The sequence below is a fragment of the Haematobia irritans genome, chromosome 2, assembly GCF_050003625.1.
Source record: "Haematobia irritans isolate KBUSLIRL chromosome 2, ASM5000362v1, whole genome shotgun sequence".
Classification (NCBI taxonomy): Eukaryota; Metazoa; Arthropoda; class Insecta; order Diptera; family Muscidae; genus Haematobia; species Haematobia irritans.
The window spans coordinates 37,784,761-37,804,746 of NC_134398.1; the positions used below are offsets into that span (position 1 = coordinate 37,784,761).

Sequence of the window (19,986 nt, forward strand, 5' to 3'; positions counted from 1 at the left end):
AATTCAACTAAAATTTTGTTTATTTATTTTCAATTAAAAATTTGTTGAAAACAATTTCAATTATTACATAAATAACAAATACATAAAATCAAACTTTCATGTCAATAAATATGAATCTTCATTTCTTTCAAGCAATATACATTTAAACTTACGACCTAAACGACAACTTTTTCGAAAATATGAAAAACATCTAAACTTTTCTCTTCGATAAATAAACCATTACGTAATTGAGTTTTGTGTTCATCGATTGAACAATTGTCTATATATGCTAGCGAAAAATATAATCACATGACATGTAAAATTGTTACAAACTCTACAATTGTATTTTGCATTGAAAACTTTTCACATTAATAAAAAAACAAGACACAACGATTGTTTACAATCACAAAATACTCTTTGACACAAATAAAGATACTTTTACTATGGAATTATTTTCTTCGTCCTCGGGGAATCGGAATTCGAAAAAAGTCATTCCGCCATAAGAAAGAAATGCGTATTGTTCGCGCGATATTTGAAACAAAATCTCTTAAAATTTTTTAACAAGACATTTTTTATGGCATTTTAGCACAATAAAAATTGTAAACCCATAAAAATGTCTTTCAATGTTGCTGCCATGCGACAACGAATTGCAGTTCCAGTTATAGTAGCTAACGCCAAAGGAGCAATAGCAAAGGGAATTTATGGCAAGGCTGTATGATGCACCAAGTATGTAGTAGAGAACAATTTCAGGCCAACCAACCATCCGGATTTTCCAACTTCCATGTTAGTGTAAAATTACAAATATGGGTGATATTTTACGATGTTGTAAGTGACATAGAGGTTGCATATATTCCATGCATCACATAAGGCATACTACATGTTGCACGCATTTTTTTATATGACTATGAGTAATGCCACTATAAATGTTGATGATAAAAAAACTATATTTATTTATGAGCTTCTAATTTATTTGAATTTCTATATTTCAATATGATTTAATTGAATTGAGTTGAATTTATTTTAATTTAATTTAATTTAATTTAATTTAATTTAATTTAATTTAATTTAATTTAATTTAATTTAATTTAATTTAATTTAATTTAATTTAATTTAATTTAATTTAATTTAATTTAATTTAATTTAATTTAATTTAATTTAATTTAATTTAATTTAATTTAATTTAATTTAATTTAATTTAATTTAATTTAATTTAATTTAATTTAATTTAATTTAATTTAATTTAATTTAATTTAATTTAATTTAATTTAATTTAATTTAATTTAATTTAATTTAATTTAATTTAATTTAATTTAATTTAATTTAATTTAATTTAATTTAATTTAATTTAATTTAATTTAATTTAATTTAATTTAATTTAATTTAATTTAATTTAATTTAATTTAATTTAATTTAATTTAATTTAATTTAATTTAATTTAATTTAATTTAATTTAATTTAATTTAATTTAATTTAATTTAATTTAATTTAATTTAATTTAATTTAATTTAATTTAATTTAATTTAATTTAATTTAATTTAATTTAATTTAATTTAATTTAATTTAATTTAATTTAATTTAATTTAATTTAATTTAATTTAATTTAATTTAATTTAATTTAATTTAATTTAATTTAATTTAATTTAATTTAATTTAATTTAATTTAATTTAATTTAATTTAATTTAATTTAATTTAATTTAATTTAATTTAATTTAATTTAATTTAATTTAATTTAATTTAATTTAATTTAATTTAATTTAATTTAATTTAATTTAATTTAATTTAATTTAATTTAATTTAATTTAATTTAATTTAATTTAATTTAATTTAATTTAATTTAATTTAATTTAATTTAATTTAATTTAATTTAATTTAATTTAATTTAATTTAATTTAATTTAATTTAATTTAATTTAATTTAATTTAATTTAATTTAATTTAATTTAATTTAATTTAATTTAATTTAATTTAATTTAATTTAATTTAATTTAATTTAATTTAATTTAATTTAATTTAATTTAATTTAATTTAATTTAATTTAATTTAATTTAATTTAATTTAATTTAATTTAATTTAATTTAATTTAATTTAATTTAATTTAATTTAATTTAATTTAATTTAATTTAATTTAATTTAATTTAATTTAATTTAATTTAATTTAATTTAATTTAATTTAATTTAATTTAATTTAATTTAATTTAATTTAATTTAATTTAATTTAATTTAATTTAATTTAATTTAATTTAATTTAATTTAATTTAATTTAATTTAATTTAATTTAATTTAATTTAATTTAATTTAATTTAATTTAATTTAATTTAATTTAATTTAATTTAATTTAATTTAATTTAATTTAATTTAATTTAATTTAATTTAATTTAATTTAATTTAATTTAATTTAATTTAATTTAATTTAATTTAATTTAATTTAATTTAATTTAATTTAATTTAATTTAATTTAATTTAATTTAATTTAATTTAATTTAATTTAATTTAATTTAATTTAATTTAATTTAATTTAATTTAATTTAATTTAATTTAATTTAATTTAATTTAATTTAATTTAATTGAATTGAATTGAATTGAATTGAATTGAATTGAATTGAATTGAATTGAATTGAATTGAATTGAATTGAATTGAATTGAATTGAATTGAATTGAATTGAATTGAATTGAATTGAATTGAATTGAATTGAATTGAATTGAATTGAATTGAATTGAATTGAATTGAATTGAATTGAATTGAATTGAATTTAATTGAATTTAATTTAATTTATATTAAAAATTCTAATTTAATTTCTATTAAAAATACCAAAAATGATCCGTACATTTTTTATGGCTAGGGAGATGGCAGAAACGAATGTCTTATTGTATGATATCTTGTATTTCATATGGCATGCAACATGGTAATTGCTATTATACAGCTATGCTATATGGGCCCATTCTGACAGGTCTCAGGATGTAACTGTTAATTAATTATTTTTTAAGGTCGATTTATTTTACTCCTTCATATAACCATGCCCTACATATAACATGCTAAAGATGTTGGGAATAGCATACTGAAAACAATATTGTTTTAAGGAAAGTATTTAATTTAATTTTTTATTTATTCAAAAAGCAAAAGGATTAAACGTACATAAAAAATTCTTCGATAATTTATATAAACAAGAAATATATAAATAAATAATAAATATAATTGAATATAAAACATAATAAATATATTTTTTCTTTATTATACATTTTTTTCATTCTACATCACCCTTCTTCAATATCTTCTTGGCTACACCACATGCATATCGTTTTTCGGTTTTTATTTAATTGACCGAAAAAAAAACGCTGCCACAAGGACTAAGAAAATGAGGGAGGAAAAAGCTGTTGTAGATGAACATATTTTATGCTGAAGAAGGCATGTTTAACTGATGCATGTAGCGCTTGTCATTTTGACAGTTATTTATGAGAAGGTCATTTCACATGCACCAGCAGTGACAACAACAAAAACAACAATATTATAATAACAACAACACCGCCACCAGCATATGGCCATCGTTGGTAAAAATTCAAATACTGAAAAACGGAAGAAGACATGACTATAAAACACACACACAGACACACAGGAAATAACCATTAATTTTTTGGAATAAATTAATTTCATTTCCAAAGAAATTATTATTGATTTTTTTTATTGGTGAAATTTTATGTATGTGCCTTATGTCAACTTAAATTCCCGTACACGTCCCAGCGTAAAATTGAAGCAATAAATAAACAGAGTGACATACATTCAGTGACGAATACATGGAATGGTTGGAATGTGACAGGTCATTAAGGTCCTTATATGTAATTGTGAATACAAGTGGATAAGACATTGATCTGTGATTACAGATACATTTTTTTTGTATTGGCGTTCCAAAAATAATAAATAAATAAATAACTTGCAATAAAAATTTCTATTAATAGTTCTATTATGAGAATAAATTTTTCATCGATTTATCTAAGTACAAAAAGTATCTTAAATATGTTAAATTAACATTAAATTGAAATATATTAAACTATTATTGAAATTATAATTAAATGTACTGTTGAAAGACAAAGCTAAAATTTAATTTAAATCTATATATATAAAATTAAAAATATGTTTGTTTATTTGTTTGTTCGTTTGTACGTTCCGGGTAAGCTCGGAAACGGCTGAACCGATTCACTTGAAATTTTCACATACTCCCAAACACATTTCGCTGTATCCGTTTTTACCATCGGAAAGAGCACTAAAAGATCTATTTTTCACATATAAATCTGGAACCCCATTTTTTTCCATTTGGCCACAGTGGTCACTTTTCTCTCCAGGAGCAGTGCCTCCACTTTTTTCCAAGCCACATATTGAGACTCCCAAACGCATTTCGCTGTATCCGTTTTTGCCATCGTATAGAGCACTAAAAGATCTATATTTCACATATAAATCTGGAACCCCATCTATATCCATTTGGCCAAAGTGGTCAATTTTCTCTCTGTTTCGTATGTGCAACATTACTGCGATTCGGAAGATTTGCGGCAAAAGGTTTATCTTTGGTTAAAATTTGGCTTTTCTATCTCTTCCCGTTTGGCCAATTTCTATGGACGATTATATCGCAAAAAAATTGTATTCGTATATAACTCATTTTTTCACATACAGGTGGCGCGTAAACGGATTTTCATATACGGATTTATTTTCCCTTACATCTTTAATTAAAATTAAGAAAAAACTTAAGATTAAAAATAATATTAAAATTAACAAGTAAAGGGTGATTCTTTTGAGGTTAGGATTTTCATGCATTAGTATTTGACAGATCACGTGGGATTTCAGACATGGTGTCAAAGAGAAAGATGCTCAGTATGCTTTGACATTTCATCATGAATAGACTTACTAACGAGCAACGTTTGCAAATCATTGAATTTTATTACCAAAATCAGTGTTACGTTCGAAATGTGTTTCGCGCTTTACGTTGTTCAGCGATGAGGCTCATTTCTGGTTGAATGGCTACGTAAATAAGCAAAATTGCCGCATTTGGAGTGAAGAGCAACCAGAAGCCGTTCAAGAACTGCCCATGCATCCCGAAAAATGCACTGTTTGGTGTGGTTTGTACGCTGGTGGAATCATTGGACCGTATTTTTTCAAAGATGCTGTTGGACGCAACGTTACGGTGAATGGCGATCGCTATCGTTCGATGCTAACAAACTTTTTGTTGCCAAAAATGGAAGAACTGAACTTGGTTGACATGTGGTTTCAACAAGATGGCGCTACATGCCACACAGCTCGCGATTCTATGGCCATTTTGAGGGAAAACTTCGGAGAACAATTCATCTCAAGAAATGGACCGGTAAGTTGGCCACCAAGATCATGCGATTTGACGCCTTTAGACTATTTTTTGTGGGGCTACGTCAAGTCTAAAGTCTACAGAAATAAGCCAGCAACTATTCCAGCTTTGGAAGACAACATTTCCGAAGAAATTCGGGCTATTCCGGCCGAAATGCTCGAAAAAGTTGCCCAAAATTGGACTTTCCGAATGGACCACCTAAGACGCAGCCGCGGTCAACATTTAAATGAAATTATCTTCAAAAAGTAAATGTCATGGACCAATCTAACGTTTCAAATAAAGAACCGATGAGATTTTGCAAATTTTATGCGTTTTTTTTAAAAAAAAAAGTTATCAAGCTCTTAACAAATCACCCTTTATATATGGCCGTAAGTTCGGCCAGGCCGAATCTTATGTACTCTCCACAATGGATTGCTTAGAAACTTGTACTACACGCAAAAAAATAATTCTTTCCTCCCAAACGAAATTTTAGACAAACAAAGTTCGTTTCTCATTTGCTTTTCGCTGTAAGGAAGTGTATTTGGAAGAAAAGTATATACTTTTTGTGATAAACGTTTATTCTTTTCCAGGATGTAAAAACAATTTCATAAAGACTAACTCACAAAAAAACATTGTTTTCTTGCTAATTGCATTTTCCCTCACATCTTTCTCACATCCACGAGGTTTTTTAGTTCTTAACACCTTTTCCTGTAATACCAACAATGTAGAAGAAATTATACAATTTTATAAATTTAAAATTTTTTTTACCTTTCGCCTGGACGGAGAATCGAACCGCGGACCATGCACTTTGTAAGCCAACACACTAACCACTGAGCTATGTACCTGTTGTGGTCATCAATAGATAAATATCCATATAACTAATATTTATATAGCATAGCTTGCGGCGCCCACGAACCGAATAAACATAGTTTATTTAACAGAAACAAACATTTAGTTTGGCACCGTCCGACTTGCATGCCAAGGGTCGTGGGTTCGATCCCTGCTTCGACCAAAGTTTTTTTTTTTTTTTTTTTTACATATATTCCACATATGTTCGGAAGATTCAGAAAAAATGTTCAACATTACATTGTACTATATTAAATTTTGAACTGTAAAATGTGTCTTATTAAAGACCTAAAGTCAGAAAAGAACAGTGTTTCATATAAACGAAATGGACTTTGTTGTTGTTTCAAAAATAACTCTTTTTATTGAAAAAATAAAAATTTTGTAACAAACGAATTTTTTTGGTGATAAAAGTTTAAATTTTTCGAAGCAATTCAAAAAACTCTAACAAAAGAAAAACGTTGTCGGTACACGTTCTCCAAACGTTTTTTTTCTTTGCGTGTAAAGACTGTCATCTACAAGCGAATTACTTGGGTTGCGGTAACACTTGCCGATGGCAAGGTATCTTAAAACTTCTTAACACCGTCTTCTCAATTGTAAGTTAGTCCATACGGGGTATATATTAAACAAAAAAAAGGCCGATTGAATACGCATATAATTCAGTTTGACAAAATTTTCTATAGAAATAAAATTTTGACAAAATTTTCTATAGAAATAAAATTTTGACAAAATTTTCTATAGAAATAAAATTTTGACAAAATTTTCTATAGAAATAAAATTTTGACAAAATTTTCTATAGAAATAAAATTTTGACAAAATTTTTTATAGAAATACAATTTTGACAAAATTTTCTATAGAAATAAAATTTTAACAAAATTTTCTATTGTAATAAAATTTTGAGAAAATTTTCTATAGCAATAAAATGGTGGTAGATTATTTTTGGGGATCGGCTATATAAAACTATAGGCCGACATGGACCAATTTTGGCATGGTTTTTAGCGGCCATATACTAGCGCAATGTAACAAATTTCACCACGTACCAAATTTCAACTGGATCGGATGAATTTTGCTCCTTCAAGTGCTCCGGAGGTCAAATCTGGGGATCGGTTAAAATGGGGGTTATATAATTAAGACCGGTATGGATAAATTTTTGCATGGATGTTAGAGACCATACACTAACACCACATACCAAATTTCAACCGGATCGGGTGAATTTTGATCTTCACAGGAACTGTGGAGGTCAAATCTGGGGATCGGTTTATATGGGGGCTATATATAATTATGGACCGACGTGGACCAATTTTTGCATGGTTGTTAGAGACCATATACTAACACCATGTACCAAATTTTAATCGGATCGGATGAATTTTGCTCCTTCCAGAGCTCCGGAGGTCAAATCTGGGGATCGGTTTAAATGGGGGTTATATATAATTAAGACCGGTATGGATCAATTTTTGCATGGATGTTAGAGACCATACACTAACACCACATACCAAATTTCAACCGGATCGGGTGAATTTTGATCTTCACAGGGACTGTGGAGGTCAAATCTGGGGATCGGTTTATATGGGGGCTATATATAATTATGGACCGACGTGAACCAATTTTTGCATGGTTATTAGAGACCATATACTAACACCATGTACCAAATTTCAGCCGAATCGGATGAAATTTGCTTCTCTTAGAGGCTCCACAAGCCAAATCTGGGGATCGGTTTATATGGGGGCTATATATAATTATGGACCGATAAGGACCAATTTTTACATGGTTATTAGAGACCATATACTAACACCATGTACCAATTTTAAACCGGATCGGATAAATTTTGCTCCTCCAAGAGGCTCCGCAAACCAAATCGGGGGATCGGTTTATATGGGGGCTATATATAATTATGAACCGATGTGGACCAATTTTTACATGCTTATTAGAGACCATATACTAACACCAGTTACCAAATTTCAGCAAGATCGGATGAAATTTGCTTCTCTTTGAGGCTCCGCAAGCCACACCTGGGGATCGATTTATATGGGGGCTATATATAATTATGGACCGATGAGGACCAATTTTTGCATGGTTGTTAGAGACCATATACTAACACTATGTACCAAATTTTAACCGGATCGGATGAATTTTTCTCCTCCAAGAGGCTCCGCAAGCCAAATCTGAGCGCCGGTTTATATGGGGGCTATACGTAAAAGTGGAACGATATGGCCCATATGCAATACCATCCGACCTACATCAATACTTGTGCCAAGTTTCAAGTCGATAGCTTGTTTCGTTCGGAAGTTAGCGTGATTTCAACAGACGGACGGACGGTCCGACATGCTTAGATCGACTCAGAATTTTACCACGACCCAGAATATATATACTTTATGGGGTCTTAGAGCAATATTTCGTTGTGTTACAAACGGAATGACTAAGTTAATATACCCCCCTTCCTATGGTGGAGGGTATAATAATAATATATAGTAAGCTACCAATTAAATATAAATTAAAATAATATTAAATTGAAAATTGTTAAAATTAAAATAAATAAAAGCTAAAATTAGAATTATATATAAAATAAATTAATTTTTTTTCTAAGCTCTAGTTCTTTTGAATATTTTATTTATTTTTGCCAATATTTCGCGATTGCCATATTGAATGGCTTCAGGGGGGTCTTCATTAGATTTTGGAAATTACATTTCATAAATTTCACAGTATTAAACATTTGTATAATTTCAATAAGTCTAAAAAATTTAATTATTTGAGATTTCTCAACTTGAAAAAAAAACTTTAATTTATTATTATAACAAAGAAGAAATTTCTAATAAATAAATAAAATAAATTCTAATAAATAAAACTAAAATAAGCTTAAATCAAAACAACAATAATAAAAATAAATATTAAAACTAAATTTGAAAATAATATTAAAATTAAAAACCCAATTTAAACAAACGTGAACATAAAGTGAAGATTAATTAAATTAAATTTAAATTTTTTTATAAATTTTAAAATACCAAAATTTAAATAAAAAGCAAAACTAAAATTAATTAACTACGGACCTTAATCCTTTGATCCCATATAATAAACTAAAAGTTTAAATTGTATCATGGTTCTGCAGAATATATTACATCATTTTATCGTTGTATACCTTCTGGGAAATAATATTTTTTCCCCCAATTTTTCCTTCCTTTGTCCATTAACATATACTCATTTTTTAACTTCCATCCGCTAATATAATGAATTTCTTTAAATCATTTACTTACCTAATTCCACATATAGTTTGGGTCTTATATTCTCCTGCCAGGCACTTAAATTTCCAATCACGAACAGTGTCAATATAAGGAAGACATGCAGCAGCATACCACCGCAATTTGTAGAGATCGTCATGGTGGACTGCAAACGATTGTGACAGCAACTGTGATTGCGATTGCTACTATTTTGGCGATGTTGACCATGATGACGATGACGAGGATTGTGCGTTGCAAGCGATTCGCAATTGCTAGGTTTTGTCGCTGCACCAAAGACCTGTGTAGCTGATGGTTTTATTCCGGTCAATGGTTTGATTTCCATTTTTAGACGTGAAAAATTTAGCATTGTGGTTTTGCGATTTTATTTTTAATTCTTTATTTTAGTCGGTCTTTTAGAAATTATTATTTGTTTTTTTTTATTATTTTTCGTTTAGTTATTTGAGGCCACGACCAATATGGAATGGTCAAAAGTAAATTAAATTTAAGCGCGGATGTCACGTTATTCTTTACGTATTTATGTGAGTTATGGGATTTTTTTGATTTTTATTTTTGGTTTATTCCAACTTCTCCTCTGTTTAGTTTTTGGTTGACCCTTTTTTGCTTTGTGATGTGATGGAAACCAAAATTAAGATTTAGTAGATTTTAAAAATTACCAAAAAAATATTGTTGCGGGTTATTACAGGATCGTTATTTTGTATTGTTAACCGGAAAATTATTGTTTTATTAGAGAAACTCCATGTTGTAAATTATTGCTGCCTTTCTCACTTTTGGTAGAGCCATTTAGCAGAAATCTGTAATGAAAAAAGAACAAAATTAGTTTTAATAAAATAACACAAAAAACTTTTAGAAAAAACTACTATTATTAGCACTAGTCTAATGTACACTTAGAGATGACTTCGAAAAAATACGTACTACCGTTGATAAATGGTTATAAGATGCAAGTAAAATATCACAAAAATGGCATCAAGAAGCAGGTATTTCATAAATTGTATATAGAAATAAAATTGTGACAACATTTTCTATAGAAATAAAATTTTGACAAAATTTTCTATAAAAAATAAAAATTGACAAAATTTTCTATATAAAAAAAAAAATTGACGAAATTTTTTATAGAAATTAACTTTCGAAAAAATTTTCTATAGAAAAAAAATTGACAAAATTTGCGAAATTATCTATAGTAATTAACTTTTGACAAAATTTTCTATAGAAATTAAATTTTGACAAAATTCTCTATAGAAATTAAATTTTGACAAAATTTTCTATAGAAATAAAATTTTGACAAAATTTTCTATAGACATAAAATTTTGACAAAATTTTCTATAGAAATAAAATTTTGACAAAAGTTTCTATAGAAATAAAATTTTGACAAAATTTTCTATGGAAATAAAATTTTAACAAAATTTTCTATAGAAATAAAACTTTGACAAAATTTTCTATAGAATAGCATTTTGAAAAAATTTCTAAAGAAACAAAAAATAAAATAAATAAAATTTTGACAAAATTTTCTATAGAAATAAAATTTGACAAAATTTTCTATAAAAATAACATTTTGACAAAATTTTCTATAGAAATAAAATTTTGACAAAATTTTCTATAGAAATAAAATTTTGACAAAATTTTCTATAGAAATAAAATTTTGACAAAATTTTCTATAGAAATAAAATTTTGACAAAATTTTCTATAGAAATAAAATTTTGCCAAATTTTCTATAGAAATAAAATTTTGACAAAATTTTCTATAGAAATAAAATTTTGACAATATTTTCTATAGAAATAAAATTTTGACAAAATTTTCTATAGAAATAAAACTTTGACAAAATTTTCTATAGAAATAAAATTTTGACAAAATTTTCTATAGAAATAAAATTTTGACAAAATTTTCTATAGAAATAAAGTTTTAGCAAAATATTATATAGGAATATAATTATTACAAAATTTTCTATAGGAATAAAATTTTGACAAAATTTTATAGAAATAAAATGTTGACAAAATTTTCTATAGAAATAAAATGTTAACAAACTTTTCTATAGAAATAAAGTATAGAACAAAAATTGACAAAATTTGCGAAAATTTCTATAGAAATTAACTTTTGACAAAATTTTCTATAGAAATAAAATTTTGACAAAATTTTTAATAGAAATAAAATTTTGACAAAATTTTCCATAGAAATAAAATTTTGACAAAATTTTCTATAGAAATAAAATTTTGACAAAATTTTCTATAGAAATAAAATTTTGACAAAATTTTCTATAGAAATAAAATTTTGACAAAATTTTCTATAGAAATAAAATTTTGACAAAATTTTTAATAGAAATAAAATTTTGACAAAATTGTCTATAGAAATAAAATTTTGACAAAATTGTCTATAGAAATAAAATTTTGAAAAAAAATTTCTATAGAAATAAAATTTTGACAAAATTTTCTATAGAAATACAATTTTGACAAAATTTTCTATAGAAATAAATGGTGACAAAATTTCTACAGAAATAAATTTTTAGCAAAATATTATATAGAAATAAAATTATTACACAATTTTCTATAGGAATAAAATTTTAACAAAATTTTGTAGAAATAAAATGTTGACAAAATTTTCTATAGAAATAAAATATAGAACAAAAATTGCCAAAATTTGCGAAAATTTCTATAGAAATTAACTTTTGACAAAATTTTCTATAGAAATAAAATTTTGACAAAATTTTCTATACAAATAAAATTTTGACAAAATTTTCTATAGAAATAAAATTTTGACAAAATTTTCTATAGAAATAAAATTTTGACAAAATTTTCTATAGAAATAAAATTTTGACAAAATTTTCTATAGAAAGAAAATTTTGACAAAATTTTCTATAGAAATAAACCATTTACAAATTTTTTTATAGAAATAAACTTTTGAAAAAAAAAAATTCAATAGAAACAAAATTTTGAAAAAAAATTCTTTAGAAATAACATTTTAACAAACTTTTCTTTAGAAATAACATTTTAACAAAATTTTCTATATAAATAAATTTTTCACAAAATTGTCTATAGGAATAAAATTTTGACAAAATATTCCATAGAAATAAAATTGTGACAAAATTTTCTATAGAAATAAAACTTTGACAAAATTTTCTATAGAAATAAAATTTTGACAAAATTTTCTATAGAAATAAAATGTTGACAAAATTTTCTATAGAAATAAAATTTTGACAAAATTTTTTATAGAAATAAAATTTTGACAAAATTTTCTATAGCAATAAAGTTTTAGCAAAATATTATACAGAAATAAAATTTTGAAAAAATTTCTATAGAAATAAAATTTTGACAAAATTTTCTATAGAAATAAAATTTTTATAAAAAATTTCTTTAGAAATAAAATTTTTACAACATTTTCTACAGAAATAAAACAACAACGGAATTCCAAGATCCATCAGCGGTTGCAGATTTTCAATAGCACAATTTTCCGTATATTTATCTTTCTCCAAACTATACTATACATGGTGACTCAAAAGTTTTATGATTAAATGATGATGTTATTAGGTCCCTGATGCCTTATTTGCATTTCCAAAAACTACTAACATATATCTATGATTTTTCATAATTGCGCACAACATTCTTTGTGTTTTTTTTGTTTTTTCTTTTTCAAAGATGTTAAAATGCATAAAACGTACTGATGCTGTTGCTCCTGTCATGACATGTAGGAGATAACACTCATCCAAGAAGAAAAAAATCAAAGCTGCAAACTTTGAGTGTGAAATTAACAACATAAACACGTTTCAAAAAAGGTGTATTCCTCTTAGATAAACAGCAAGAAAAATACGAAATACGAAACTTTTTGTGCCATTGGGGTTATAACCCTTGGTACGATGCATATAGCGATTAGCTAGAACTCCTAATGATTCCTTCTTCTTCTTCTTCTTCAGGTTGGGTTGGTTTGATGAGACAACCAACTTGCAGATTAAGTTGTTTACACAGCTTATGCCTGCATCCATTAGAAGAAAGGTTCACACTAGAGATTTTTAATTAACGATAGAAGTGTAAAGTGTTTGGTAAGAGTTTTTGAAACAGTTTTTAGGTTAGATTTTGTCATGGTTAAAGTTGGGTTAAAGTGGCAGCCCGATTAAGTTTCAGGCTCACTTAGACTATTCAGTTCATTGTGATGGGTTCTTGTCAAGCCAATACCCTAGAAAAAAACATATATAAATATTTGCCCATATACCAATGGGGAAATATAATTTAGTTTGGATTGTCGGTTGAACTTACTCGAATCGATCGAATGCAAAGGCAGAGTTTTAATGAAACTTGTAATCAAGAAGAAAATGGGGTTCACGGTTGCCACTCGAGCCAAAAATAATCTACCAAAATTTGGAGAAAATTTTACCAAACAACAAAATATTAATTTGAAAAATTTTATTTCTATAGAAATTTTTGTCAAAATTTTATTTCTATGGAAAATTTTTGTCAAAATTTTATTACTATAGAAAATTTTGTCAAAATTTTATTTCTATAGAAAATTTTGTCAAAATTTTATTTCTATAGAAAATTTTGTCAAAATCTTATTTCTATAGAAAATTTTGTCAAAATTTTATTTCTACAGGAAATTTTTCAAAATTTTATTTATGTAGAAAATTTTGTTAAAATTTTATTTCTATAGAATATTTCGTAAAAATTTTATTTTTATAGAAAATTTTCTCACAAATTTTATTTCTATAGAAAATTTCGTAAAAATTATGTTACCAAACAAAAAAATCTTAATTTGAAAAATTTTATTTCTATAGAAAATTTTGTCAAAATTTTATTTCTATAGAATATTTCGTAAAAATTTTATTTCTATAGAAAATTTCGTAAAAATTGTATTTTTATAGACTATTTTGTCAAAAATTTTATTTTATAGAAAATTTTGTCAAATATTTTATTTTATAGACAATTTTGTCAAAATTTTATTTATGTAGAAAATTTTATCAATATTCTATTTGTATAGAAAATTTTGTCCAAATTTTATTTCTATAGAATATTTCGTAAAAATTATAGAATATTTCGTAAAAATTTTATTTCTATAGAAAATTTTGTCAAAATTTTATTTCTATAGAATATTTCGTAAAAATTTTATTTCTATAGAAAATTTCGTAAAAATTGTATTTTTATAGACAATTTTGTCAAAAATTTAAATTATAGAAAATTTTGTGAAAAATTTTATTTTATAGACAATTTTGTCAAAATTTTATTTATGTGGAAAATTTTGTCAATATTCTATTTCTATAGAAAATTTTGTCAAAATTTTATTTCTATAGAAGATTTTGTCAAGAAGTTTATTTTATAGAAAATTTTGTCAACATTTTATTTGTATAGAAAATTTTGCCAAAATTTTATTTCTATAAAAAATTTTGTCAAAATTTTATTTATGTGGAAAATTTTGTCAATATTCTATTTCTATAGAAAATTTTGTTAAATTTTTTTTCTATAGAATATTTTGCCAAAATTTTATTTCTATAAAAAATTTTGTCAAAATTTTATTTATGTAGAAAATTTTCTATAGAAAATTGTGTGAAAATTTTATTTTTATAGAAAATTTTGTCAAAATTTTATTTTTATAGAAAATTTCGTAAAAATGTTATTTTTATAGAAAATTTTGTCAAAAATTTTATTTTATAGAAAATGTTGTCAAAAATTTATTTCTATAGAAAATTTTGTCAAAATTTTATTTATATAGAAAATTTCGTAAAAATTTTATTTTTATAGAAAATTTTGTAAAAATTTTATTTCTATAGGAAACGTTGTCGAAATTTTATTTCTGAGAAAATTATGTCCAAATTTTATTTCTGTAGAAAATTTTGTCCAAATTTTATTTCTATAGAAAATTTTGTCCAAATTTTATTTCTATAGAAAATTTTGTCAAAATTTTATTTCTATAGAAAATTTTGTCAATATTTTATTTCTATAGAAAATTTTGCCAAAATTTTATTTCTATAAAAAAGTTTGTCAAAATTTTATTTATGTAGAAAATTTTCTATAGAAAATTTTGTCAAAATTTTATTTTATAGAAAATGTTGTCAAAATTTTATTTCTGAGAAAATTATGTCCAAATTTTATTTCTGTAGAAAATTTTGTCAAAATTTTATTTCTATAGAAAATTTTGTCAAAATTTTATTTCTATAGAAAATTTTGTCAAAATTTTATTTCTATAGAAAATTTTATTTCTAAAGAAAATTTTGTCAAAATTTTATTTCTATAGAAAATTTTGTCAAAATTTTATTTCTATAGAAAATTTTGTCAAAATTTTATTTCTATAGAAGATTTTTGAAAAATTTTATTTTCTACGTTTGCAAAATTTTATTTCTATGATTTTTTTTTTCAAAATTTTTTTCTATAAAAAATTTTGTCAAAATTTTGCTTTTATAGAAAAGTTTGTCAAAATTTTATTTCTATAGAAAATTTTGTCGAAAATTTATTTGTGTAGAAAACATTTGTCAAAATTTTATTTCTATAGAAAATATTTGTCGAAATTTTATTTCTATAGAAAATGTTGTCAAAGTTTTATTTCTAAAGAAAATTTTGCCAACATTATATTTCTATTGAAAATTTTACCAAAATTTTATTTCTATAGAAAATTTTGTCAAAATTTTATTTCTATAGAGATTTTTTTTCAAAATTTTATTTCTATAGAAAATTTTCTCAAAATTTTATTTCTATAGAAAATTTTTTCAAAATTTTATTTCTATAGAAATGTTGCCAAAATTTTGTTTCCAGAAATATAATCTACCAAAATTTGGAGAAATTTTAGCAAAAAACTACCAAATAAAAAATCTTATTTTGCAAAATTTTATTTCTATAAAAATATTTTATTTCTATAAAAATATTTTATTTCTATAAAAACATATGTCAAAATTTTATTTCTATAGAAAAATTTGTAAAAATTTTATTTCTGTAGAACATTTTGTCAAAAACTGCACCACTTTACATCAGAAGAATTGCTTCCATTGTCGAAAGATACTTCACCGTTTGTGCAGCTGCAGGACATTCTATTGCTCTTCCACTAAATGTAATATAAATTATTTGTTGTGTAAACTATATACTTTTAAACATATGATACAGTTTTTTTTACATTGCATATACAAAGCATTGCCTCAAGTTGTTTGCAAAGATTTTTCTTCCTAACATCTCACACAATGAATCCGAGATAGAGGAGCTCGTATAATAGAATAAAAGGAGGCCTATTATATAAAACGTAAAAGGTAAATAGCCTTTTACTCAGTGGCCTTAGCCTAAAACAGCAAACAATGGTGGCATCAAGCAGGCGAGTATGCAATAAAGTTAAAAAGAACAAATATACGAAGAGTACAGTAAAGTGCCAGCGAAAAAATCTATGATGGTGAAAAGTGACAGAGGACATTGGTAAAGGACCAACGTTTTTGACTAACATCCTTTTTTATGTTTTTGCAATAAGGAAGGCCAACGAAGCGGAAAAACTGTGCTAAAATGGCTAATGAGTTTTCTGACATCTCACTGAAAAGAGGCTTGCAAACATCACTCACACAGACAACACTAGATACAGGACGAAGTAGCCGAGTGTATTAAAGGATATATATGCAAACGGCAAAGAGGGAATTGTATATACCCTACAATGATAGAGATACGAAGAGATAAAATTATTGAAAACCGCTATCACATAGATCGGTTGTAGAGAAGCTCAAACAAATTGGTTATGAATTTCAACCACAGTTCGAGCCCGGGGCAAAGCGAGGAAAGCGTCGTCCATTTCAAGACAGCACAAGGGCTAAGAAGAAAGGTAATCACCGCAGGTGTCGCACAGGGATCAATCCTGGCTTAAGATCTGTAGAATGCAACAAACTATCAAACAAACACTTCTTCTATAGAAAATTTTGTCAAAATTGTATATCTATAGAAAATTTTCTCAAAGTTTTATTTCTTTACAGAATTTTGTCAAAATTTTATTTCTATAGAAAATTTTTGCAAAATTTTATTTCTATAGAAAATTTTGACAAAATTTTACTTCTATAGAAAATTTTGGCAAAATGTTATTTCTTATAGAAAATTTTGGCAAAATTTTATTTCTTATAGAAAATTTTGACAAGTTTTTATTTCTACAAAAAATTTTGCCAAAATCTTATTTCTATAGAAAATTTTGCAAAAATTATTATCTCTATAGAAAATGTTGTCAAAATTGTGTTTCTATAGAAACTTTTATTTATATATACAATTTTGCCAAAATCTTATTTCTATAGAAAATTTCGTCAAAATTTATTTCTATAGAAAATTTTGACAAAATTTTACTTCTATAGATAATTTTGCAAAATTTTATTTCTATAGAAAATTTTGCCAAAATTTTATTTCTATAGATAATATTGGCAGGATTTTATTTCTATAGAAAATGTTGTCAAAATTTTATTGCAATAGAATGCTTTGGCAAAATTTTATTTTGTATAAAATTTTGGCAAATTTTTATTTCTATAGAACATTTTGGAAACATTTTATTTCTATAGAAAATTTTACCAACATTTTATTTTTATAGAAAACTTTGGCAAAATTTTTATTTCTATAAAATATTTTCTCAAAATTTTATTTCTATAGAAAATTTTGCCAAAATTTTATTTATATAGAAAATTTGGCCAACATTTTATTTCTATAGAAAATTTTGGCAAAATTTTATTTCTCCCCGAAATATAGACCGTAAACAGCTACTGAATGATAGCCACTGGGAGGCTGTAGGCAGATATGTGGAAAATGTTCTTCGCAACAAGAAAACCAACGTGGATTTGGCGATGTGATAAATGAAAATAGGAGTCTGAACGCAGACTAGGACTATACGGACTGGAATTAAGAACGAGATCCACCACGAAATAATGTGAAGGCTGTTTCGAGGTGGAAAGTATACACCAGGGTGAGGGGGAATCTTAACCGGTATCGTCGACTGTGACGGATTTCTGCACAAGACATTTCGATGCAGTTTCGGGTGCATCGTCGCCCGCTACAAAAAAATAATCGCGCTTTTGAGCCAAACATTGGGAGCGAATATTCAAAACCTGAACACGAGAATATTTTTGCATATCCTTCACAGACAATTGACTAGATATTAACATTCTATAGAAATAAAATTTTGACAAAATTTTCTAAAGAAATAAAATTTTGACAAAATTTTCTATAGAAATAAAATTTTGTTGAAATTTTCTATAGAAATAAAATTCTGACAAAATTTGCTATAGAAATAAAATGTTTCCAAAATTTTCTACAGAAATACAATTTTGACTAGATTTTCTATAGAAATAAAATTCTGACCAAATTTTCTATAGAAATAAAAATTTGCCAAAATTTTATAGCAAATAAAATGTTGCCAAAGCATTCTATAGAAATAAAATTTTGAAAACATTTTCGCTAGAAATACAATTTTGTTGAAATTTTCTATAGAAATACAATTTTGTTGAAATTTTCTATAGAAATAAAATTTTGACAAAATTTTCTATGAAATAAAATTTTGTTGAAATTTTCTATAGAAATAAAATTTTGTTGAAATTTTCTATAGATATAAAATTTTGACAAAATTTTCTATAGAAATAAAATTTTGTTGAAATTTTCTATAGAAATAAAATTTTGCAAAAATTTTCGCTAGAAATAAAATTTTGTTGAAATTTTTCTAAAGAAATAAAATTTTGACAAAATTTTCTGTAGAAATAAAATTTTGTTGAAATTTTCTATAGAAATAAAATTTTGTTAAAATTATTTATAGAAATAAAATTTTGTTCAAATTTTCTATAGAAATAAAATTTTGTTGAAATTTTCTATAGACAAAAACTTTTGACAAAATTTTCTATAGAAAAAACAATTTGACAAAATTTTCTATAGAAATAAAATTTTGAAAATATTTTCTATAGAAATAAAATTTTGACAAAATTTTCTATAGAAATAAAATTTTGTTGAAATTTTCTATAGAAATAAAATTTTGACAAAATTTTCTATAGAAAAAAATTTTTTTGAAGTTTTCTATAGAAATACAATTTTGACAAAATTTTCCATAGAAATAAAATTTTGACAAAATTTTCTATAGAAATAAAATTTTGACAAAATTTTCTATAGAAATAAAATTTTGACAAAATTTTCTATAGAAATAAAATGTTTTTGAAATTTTCTATAGATATAAAATGTTGACAAAATTTTCTATAGATATAAAATGTTGCCAAAATTTATATAGAAATGAAATTTTGCAAAAAATTTCTATAGAAATAATTTGGTTTTTTTTTTTTGAAATTTTCTATAGAAATAAAATTTTGTTGAAATTTTCTAAAGAAATACAATTTTGACAAATTTTTCTAAAGAAATAAAATTTTGACAAAATTTTCCTATAGAAAAAAAAATTTGGCAAAATTTTTCTATAGAAATAAAATTCTGACAATATTTTCCATAGAAATAAAATTTTGACAAAATTTTCTATAGAAAAAAAAATTGACAAAATTTTCTAAAGAAATAAAATTTTTAAAAAAAATTTTCTAAAGAAATAAAATTTTGACAAAATTGTCTAAAGAAATAAAATTTTGACAAAATGTCCTATAGAAAAAAATTTTGGCAAAATTTTCTATAGAAATAAAATTTTGTTGAAATTTTCTATAGAAGTAAAATTTTGAC

At 24.1% G+C, this 19,986-nt stretch overlaps 1 protein-coding gene across 1 annotated transcript in view; it reads right to left on the minus strand.

The window, feature by feature from the left end:
• The window catches only part of Sema1a (semaphorin 1a), a 1,157,214-nt gene that overhangs the window by 896,066 nt on the left and 241,162 nt on the right, over positions 1 to 19,986 (minus strand). Inside the window, 1 exon segment of the mRNA XM_075293762.1 lies at positions 9,392 to 10,167. Within this exon segment, the coding sequence (XP_075149877.1) occupies positions 9,392 to 9,722 (331 nt within the window). The 5' untranslated portion in view covers positions 9,723 to 10,167.